General features: G+C 52.6%; 1 protein-coding gene and 3 non-coding genes across 6 annotated transcripts in view; all 4 read right to left on the reverse strand.

Moving 5' to 3' along the window:
- Positions 1-1,011: 1,011 nt before the first annotated feature.
- Trnas-aga (transfer RNA serine (anticodon AGA)) lies at positions 1,012-1,086 on the reverse strand. The gene is given in 2 exon segments: positions 1,012-1,048; positions 1,052-1,086. It is a non-coding gene; the product is annotated as a tRNA-Ser (tRNA).
- A 541-nt stretch (positions 1,087-1,627) lies between these two features.
- Positions 1,628-8,557, reverse strand: part of LOC113211699 (5-phosphohydroxy-L-lysine phospho-lyase) — a 13,461-nt gene continuing 6,531 nt past the window's right edge. The window contains exons 3-9 of one of the 3 annotated variants that reach the window (XM_052265098.1): positions 7,911-8,145; positions 7,717-7,810; positions 7,382-7,590; positions 7,068-7,293; positions 6,645-6,889; positions 2,383-2,593; positions 1,628-2,264 (exon numbers count right to left, since the gene is read on the reverse strand). In XM_052265098.1, coding sequence (XP_052121058.1) covers positions 2,232-2,264; positions 2,383-2,593; positions 6,645-6,889; positions 7,068-7,293; positions 7,382-7,590; positions 7,717-7,810; positions 7,911-8,145 — 1,253 coding nt within the window. In that variant the 3' untranslated portion in view covers positions 1,628-2,231. Of the gene's footprint in view, positions 2,265-2,382; positions 2,594-3,484; positions 4,122-4,239; positions 4,451-6,644; positions 6,890-7,067; positions 7,294-7,381; positions 7,591-7,716; positions 7,811-7,910; positions 8,146-8,557 lie in introns of those variants that run through there. The other 2 variants (XM_052265099.1, XM_026430160.2) reach the window with 2 other exon arrangements.
- Trnae-uuc (transfer RNA glutamic acid (anticodon UUC)) lies at positions 5,015-5,089 on the reverse strand. The gene has a single exon. It is a non-coding gene; the product is annotated as a tRNA-Glu (tRNA).
- Trnae-uuc (transfer RNA glutamic acid (anticodon UUC)) lies at positions 5,940-6,014 on the reverse strand. The gene has a single exon. It is a non-coding gene; the product is annotated as a tRNA-Glu (tRNA).

Consider the following 8,557-nt stretch of genomic DNA (forward strand, 5'->3'; position numbering starts at 1 on the left):
CCCCCCCAGCCCCGCGCACAGAAACCCCTCTCTTGGGCGCGCATCCTGCAATTAACCACACTATATATAATGTCGTAAAAAAAAGAAGAAGTAAATAACCTGCGGAGCGTTGTCCGAAAATGCAATAAGACAGTTCTACCCATAAAGTGTGTGAATATAGCACACGTGTAGGTGTGTAAACGACATTCGCATACACAGGCAGAAAGTGTGAATTTTAAAAGGAAAATCTGTACATTTATTCCCTGAAGTGTACGTATACGTATGGGCATTACAAACACAAATAACACGACGCACACACCTGTAGTTCACGCACGTTGCGTTTCCAGTGCCGCTCCAGGCTACTGATGCCGGCATCCATCGGCTGAAAAGATTGCGATTTTTGTAATCATATTGTTATCATTATCACCGTGCGCCTTTATCTACGCTAATTCCAGGAGCCGGGCGGGCGGCGGGCCCATCTCCAAGGTCGCGGAGGCAGGCGGAAGGGAAACACTGGAAAAACAAACCTTTACAATGCACTAAAACTGCCAAAGGCACTAAGTTTTAGCGCATTTTCTCCAATTTAGTGCCCTGTTTAGTGGCTTTTGTGAGGCACTAAACTGAAAATATGTGTATAGTTGCCCCAGGATACGCACGACTTAGCACCTTTTTTTACCAGTCGCATCGCAAGTGGCTGACGCGGTGTGGCTGACGCTGACCCGGGAAGCTCAACAAACTGGACATATGCAAGTGCGTGAAAGTGGCACATTTTGCCAGTGTCGGGGATATCCATATTCGTAAACTCAAACGAGCAAGAGAGTGAATTTACCGAGGGGGCAATAACTCTGGAAATCATGAGTACACGTCATAAGAGAGTTATTATTGTCCCCTCGGAATTTTTCGTTGAAATTTACACTCTTGCGCCTGTGCGGACTAATATCGTCCACGCACCTAAAGAGTGCGACATTCACACACTTGGGTTTCCAGTGCAACCTCTGCGGGACTCGGCCCAAAAAAAGCAAAAAAATTGAATTCCCCGGGGAGGATTCGAACCTCCGACCATTATTTTCGATCTGGATAACGCGCTGCCAACTGCGCCACCGGGGACTGTGGTGCACGGTGCGCGCCAGGAGGCCCCACAAGACAGCAAGGCTCGGGACGCAGACCGAGTGAGTCACGGCCGAGTGACTCACCCTGCGCAACAGGCGAGGCTGTACTGACGCCGCCGGCCTGTGTGGAGGTGGCGCCGAGCGGGCGGGCAGGCGAGGCCACGGCCGCGCGCGCTGGGCTGCCTGCTCGCCCGGCGCTGCCATCACGCCGGACTCAAAACGCCGCCCTTTCGCCAGGTCTTCCATCATATTTGCAGTATAAATACAATGTATAATTTGTTTGTGGTAAAGCGTGAGCACTAAACGAGCAGGTTTGTCAGGATCGTCCCGAAAGTACGCCCGTTTCATTTCGGATTCGTTCGGCACATATTCCACATTTTCATGGGAGCTCGGCGCCTGCGAGACTCAAGGTAGGCCACCCCGCGGGACACGCGTGCACTGCAGCCAAGATGTTGCCTATCCATCAGGCGCCATGAGAGCGAGCTGCTGCCGTAGCAGTGCCTGCCCACACGAGAATATGCATAAATAAATTATCATACTCTATCTACGTAGTCTTTAATATGTATATAGAATAAGAGTAAAGTCGCTTTTAGCGAAGGACATAGAGAAATTAGTCAGGTAACTTGTTGATCGATACATTAAAATGATTCCAGCCTGGAAACTACTGTACTCTGAACCGGGAGAAATTGGGGGGTAGAACCGAGTTGGTCGCGTTGGACGCTGCTGGTGCTGGTACGACAGTCCTCTCTCCCTTTTAAGTTGTCACAGGTTTTATCAATAACGTCCAGAGGAATCTTGAGCCGCAACCACATCGGTTCGCGATACTTTGCGGGTCTTCGTTAGGGATTTTAAAGTCCGAAACATTTTTCGAAAAAAGTTGGAAACTTTTACACAAAAAAATCGGAAAAATTGAAATATTTACAATGAAAATTGAAAAAATAGAACTTTTTACAGAAGAAAATTATTAAAAGATTTTTAAAAACCCTGAAAGATTTCTGAAAATACTTTTCCAGAGGATGAAAACCCCTGGTCGTTTTCACAGGTACGGGGTAGCGCCTCTGTGGTGACGGGGGAGCTGCCACTGCTGCAGCCCCGCGCAGGCACCCGCAGGCGCCCACCAGCGATGGGAGGGCGGGCGGGGCCTCAGGCCTCGGCGGCGGACTTCCTCCGGTGGCCCTGGGAATGCACATCGATACGACATTAGAGCTTGTGTGGGCACTTGGCAGCGGCAGCGAGGGTCCGGCGCCAATATCCTGGTATTAGTTTTATTTTATTTTTTGCCGCTGCAACTTACGTTGACGCCGTTGGTCTTGCCGTTGGTCTGGCTGACGGGCTGCTCCGGGACGGGGTCCGGGAGGTCGCCGTCGTCCAGCTCCTCCAGCACCTGGTCGAGCACGGCCATGAAGGTGTCGGCGTTCTGCTTGCTGAACACCATGGGCGGCTTCAGCTTGAGGATGTTCCTGTCCGGACCGTCCGAGCTCAGCAGGATGCTCTCATCCTTCATCCTGAAAAAAGAGAAGGGATGGGAATCAGCGAGCGAAATTTGCCGTACGGCCCGCAGAGATAAGAAAAAATGGATTCCCCGGGAAGGATTCGAACCTCCGACCGTTATTTCAGAGCTGGATAACGCGCTAGCCAACTGCGCCACCGGGGACTCGCGCGGTCTGTGGCGAGACGCTGGCGGTCACTTTGGGACGGGCGGGAGGGCACGATCAATGAGTCACAGGAGTTGAAGCGGGGGCCGGCCGGAGGGGCCTGAGTCACCACGCAACGTCAGAAAACAACGTAAACATGTACCAAACGTTGGGGCTTCCCACCGATACACGTCGGTGCGGGACGCCGAGAGTGAACGAGCTCCCCGGTGGCGCAGTGGTCAGCGCGTTATACAGCTCTGAAAATAACGGTCGGAGGTTCGAATCCTTCCCGGGGAATACTTTTTTTTTAGCGTTTTTAGTGTTTTTGTTAGGCTTGTCCCGGGTTAATCGTTGATCAGGGTTTTGTTTTCCTTCGGCGACCTTAGATATTCATGCTCAAGCCAGAACCCCCCCCCCGCGCTGCCATCACGCCGGACTCAAAACGCCGCCCTTTCGCCAGGTCTTCCATCATATTTGCAGTATAAATACAATGTATAATTTGTTTGTGGTAAAGCGTGAGCACTAAACGAGCAGGTTTGTCAGGATCGTCCCGAAAGTACGCCCGTTTCATTTCGGATTCGTTCGGCACATATTCCACATTTTCATGGGAGCTCGGCGCCTGCGAGACTCAAGGTAGGCCACCCCGCGGGACACGCGTGCACTGCAGCCAAGATGTTGCCTATCCATCAGGCGCCATGAGAGCGAGCTGCTGCCGTAGCAGTGCCTGCCCACACGAGAATATGCATAAATAAATTATCATACTCTATCTACGTAGTCTTTAATATGTATATAGAATAAGAGTAAAGTCGCTTTTAGCGAAGGACATAGAGAAATTAGTCAGGTAACTTGTTGATCGATACATTAAAATGATTCCAGCCTGGAAACTACTGTACTCTGAACCGGGAGAAATTGGGGGGTAGAACCGAGTTGGTCGCGTTGGACGCTGCTGGTGCTGGTACGACAGTCCTCTCTCCCTTTTAAGTTGTCACAGGTTTTATCAATAACGTCCAGAGGAATCTTGAGCCGCAACCACATCGGTTCGCGATACTTTGCGGGTCTTCGTTAGGGATTTTAAAGTCCGAAACATTTTTCGAAAAAAGTTGGAAACTTTTACACAAAAAAATCGGAAAAATTGAAATATTTACAATGAAAATTGAAAAAATAGAACTTTTTACAGAAGAAAATTATTAAAAGATTTTTAAAAACCCTGAAAGATTTCTGAAAATACTTTTCCAGAGGATGAAAACCCCTGGTCGTTTTCACAGGTACGGGGTAGCGCCTCTGTGGTGACGGGGGAGCTGCCACTGCTGCAGCCCCGCGCAGGCACCCGCAGGCGCCCACCAGCGATGGGAGGGCGGGCGGGGCCTCAGGCCTCGGCGGCGGACTTCCTCCGGTGGCCCTGGGAATGCACATCGATACGACATTAGAGCTTGTGTGGGCACTTGGCAGCGGCAGCGAGGGTCCGGCGCCAATATCCTGGTATTAGTTTTATTTTATTTTTTGCCGCTGCAACTTACGTTGACGCCGTTGGTCTTGCCGTTGGTCTGGCTGACGGGCTGCTCCGGGACGGGGTCCGGGAGGTCGCCGTCGTCCAGCTCCTCCAGCACCTGGTCGAGCACGGCCATGAAGGTGTCGGCGTTCTGCTTGCTGAACACCATGGGCGGCTTCAGCTTGAGGATGTTCCTGTCCGGACCGTCCGAGCTCAGCAGGATGCTCTCATCCTTCATCCTGAAAAAAGAGAAGGGATGGGAATCAGCGAGCGAAATTTGCCGTACGGCCCGCCGAGATAAAAAAAAAATGGATTCCCCGGGAAGGATTCGAACCTCCGACCGTTATTTCAGAACTGGATAACGCGCTAGCCAACTGCGCCACCGGGGACTCGCGCGGTCTGTGGCGAGACGCTGGCGGTCACTTTGGGACGGGCGGGAGGGCACGATCAATGAGTCACAGGAGTTGAAGCGGGGGCCGGCCGGAGGGGCCTGAGTCACCACGCAACGTCAGAAAACAACGTAAACATGTACCAAACGTTGGGGCTTCCCACCGATACACGTCGGTGCGGGACGCCGAGAGTGAACGAGCTCCCCGGTGGCGCAGTGGTCAGCGCGTTATACAGCTCTGAAAATAACGGTCGGAGGTTCGAATCCTTCCCGGGGAATACTTTTGTTTTAGTTTTTTTAGTGTTTTTGTTAGGCTTGTCCCGGGTTGATCGTTGATCAAGGTTTTGTTTTCCTTCCCGGCGACCTTAGATGATCATGCTCAAGCCAGAATCCCCCCCCCCCCAAAAAAAAGAACTTCCCCGGGAAGGATTCGAACCTCCGACCATTAGTTAAGAAAGAGTAACGCGCTAACCAACTGCGCCACCGGGGACTCGTGATAACTGTTGCAGGACTCTGGCACATGACTCTAAAGGACGGGCGGCCTAGACCCACGCGATACGGAGTCGCAGGCGAGAATCATACTGCGGTTGAAGTTGGAGGACCTGAGTCATGGTGTGGGGCTCCTCGCCCGTAAGGGCGGTTCGGGACGCACGAGCGAACAAGATGCCCGGTGGCTCAAGTTTTTGAAAACAATTATTTTGATCCTCAAGTAACGGTCGGCGGTTCGAATCTTTCCCAGTAGATTTCATTTTATTTTAGTCTTCTTTTTTTTTGCTCCCTCTGGCCGAACTGGGCAGGGGGCTTTCGTCGTTTATCCTGAGCGAGAATCTCTTGCTAAGGCAGGGAAGCGAAAAAAAAAAAAAAGACTTCCCCGGGAAGGATTCGAACCTCCGACCATTATTTAAGAACTGGATAACGCGCTGACCAACTGCGCCACCGGGGACTCGTGACAACCGTCGCTGGACGCTTTCGGTCACTTTGGGACATGCGGAAGGCCGCGATCAATGAGTCACTGGATGCAGTTGGGGAGCGTGCGCCGGGGCCGGTCGGAGTCGGAGGGGCCCTGAGTCACCACGCAAACGACGACCAAACGTTGGGGCTTTCCGCCGATACACGTCGGTGCGGGACGCCAAGAGTGAACGGAGGTTCGAATCCTTCCCGGGGAATACTTTTGTTTTAGTTTTTTTTAGCGTTTTTAGTGTTTTTGTTAGGCTTGTCCCGGGTTAATCGTTGATCAGGGTTTTGTTTTCCTTCGGCGACCTTAGATATTCATGCTCAAGCCAGAACCCCCCCCCCCCCCAAAAAAAAATAAATAAAAAATAAATAAAATAAAAATGAACTTCCCCGGGAAGGATTCGAACCTCCGACCATTAGTTAAGAAAGGGTAACGCGCTAACCAACTGCGCCACCGGGGACTCGTGACAACGAAAGCAGGACTCTGGCACATCATTCTACGGAACGGGCAGCCTAGACCCGGAGTCACCGGCGAGAATCATTCTGAGATTCGAATCCTTCCCGGTGGATTTCAATTTATTTAGATTTTTTTTTTTTGTTCATGTTCGAGCTCAGCAGTAGGCTTTCGTCGTTTATCCAGCGCAAGAAGCTCCTGTTAAAGGCCACAACGCGAAAAAAAGAGGGGGGGGGGCACAAAAAAAAACACATCCCCGGGGAGGATTCGAACCTCCGACCATTAGTTAAGAATGCGTAACGCGCTAACCAACTGCGCCACCGGGGACTCGTGTGGTGTGCACTATCACGCTAGCGCAAACTTTGCGATATGTCTGTCGGCTGAGAGTCGCACTACTGGTGGGAGTTATTGCAGGACCTGCGTCATGCCGCCAACAAGGACCAATCATATGGCGAGGGGCTTCCCGCCGATAAAGGTCGGTGCAGGATGCACACAGCGCTTTTTTTCGTGTTTTTTTTTTTTTTTTTTTTTTTTTTTTTTTTTGTGTGAAGTCCTTCAGTAATGGTCGGAGGTTCAAATCCTTCCGGGGAATGTTTTTTTTGTTTTGTTTTGTTTTTTGTTTTTCATAAATCCGAACCTGGAGAGGACGTGCTGTGCCTCGGCGGTGGCGGGCTGCTTGGTGACGCGGTCCGTGACGAGCTCGATGCCGACGAACAGGCCGACGCCGCGGACGTCGCCGATGAGCGAGTGGCGCGCCTGGAGCTCGCGGCACCGCGCGAGCAGGTAGTCGCCCACCTCCTTGGCGTGCTGCAGCAGGTTCTGGTCCTCGATGACCTGCAGCACGGCGTTGGCCACCGCGCACGACACCGGGTTGCCGCCGTACTGTGGAGGGAGGACGAAGGGGGAAGGGTGATTTTAAAATCAAAAACATTTTCCTTAAAAAATTCGAAATGCTTACACACAAAAAAAATATGAAGTATTTTACGACATTTAAAAAAAATTCTCACCGATCGGAAAATTTAAATCCTACTCTAGACCGGTACGTTTGGCCTGTATTTACCGTGTTGAAGTACTCGACGCCCGCGGCGCGGAAGCTGTCGGCCACCGCCCTGGTGGTGACCACGGCCGCCACCGGGTAGCCGTTGCCCATCGGCTTGCCCATGGTCACGATGTCCGGCACGATGTCGTCGCCCTGCAGCTGGAAGGCCCACCAGTGGCTGCCCACCCGGCCGAAGCCCACCTGCACCTCGTCGCAGATGCACACGCCGCCCGCCTCGCGCACGTGTCTGCAAGCACATTTTTTTATTTTTGTTGTCCAGCTCAGCATCTCAGCTCAGGTGGGGGTCAGCAGGGCTCAGATGGACGACGCCGCACCTGAACACCTCGCGCAGGTAGTTGGGCGGGGGGATGATCTGGCCGCCGCAGCTCTGCAGGCTCTCGGCGATGTAGCACGCCACGCCGCCGCCCCCCGCCGTCGACTTCTCGCACAGCCGCCGCACGTCCTCGGCGTACAGCGCGCCCATGTCCTCGCCCGGGTGGTCGCACTCGCGGTACTTGCCGCGATACACGTCCGGCACCGGCGCCTATGAGCAAGCGCCAAAAGCGTAACTGGGGTGTGATTGCAAGTCAAACGGCATGGGAATTGTGTTCATTTTTTTTTTTTAAATATATGTTTGAAATTTGAACACTTTCTTAAAAAAATGACATACCACGTGCACCCAGTCGGCCTGCTTGTGGTTCTGGATGTTTTTAAACTTGTACGGCGAGATCTCGATGAGGGAGGACAGGTGGCCGTGGTAGGCGCTGCGGGCAACAGTGCATGTTAGAGACTCACGACGGCGACCTTTCGGTCCTCCTGCTCGCGGCGCGCCGCTGCACCTCCGCGACGACGACGACGACGTACTCGTCCAGGGTGATGACGTCGCGGTGCTTGGTGTGCGTGCGCGCCAGCCGCAGCGCCAGGTCGTTGGCCTCGGACCCCGAGTTGACGAAGAAGCAGACGGACAGCGGCTCCGGCATCAGGTCCGTGATGCGCTGCGCGCACAGCACCAGGTTGTCGTGCAGGAAGCGGTTGTTGGTGTTGAGCACGGCGAGCTGGCGGGAGGCGGCCGCCACCACGTCGGGCTGGCAGTGGCCCACTGCAAGGAGGGAAATGTTCACTTTCAGAAAGATGGCAACAATAATTTTTTCGCCGGTAGCGTGACGATTTAACACGTTCAGTGTGACCACAATTTGGTTACGCTTTGTTGCCTGTTTATCCCTACCAACAAGATGCACGGCCACACCGAAGTGTTGATTCGATATCGAATCGACAGGAGCGATTTCGTTTCGACACCCGTTTCGATATCGATCCAAACGGCAAATGTTTCTCGTGAAGTAGGTCACCATGGAGAACGAATGAACGACGTTTAATCTCGTTTGAGAGAAAAACCTCGAAGATATGATGGTATACACTTGTGGGGTCTTCGATAGTGCAGGTCGAGTGCAATAGGACGGAGTTCGAAAAAAAATCAAAATGTGTTTTTTTTTCTGTGAAGCTTGGTCGATCTA

This window comes from Frankliniella occidentalis, unplaced genomic scaffold, assembly GCF_000697945.3.
Source record: "Frankliniella occidentalis isolate FOCC.00 unplaced genomic scaffold, Focc_3.1 Scaffold24, whole genome shotgun sequence".
In the NCBI taxonomy this organism is placed as follows: Eukaryota; Metazoa; Arthropoda; class Insecta; order Thysanoptera; family Thripidae; genus Frankliniella; species Frankliniella occidentalis.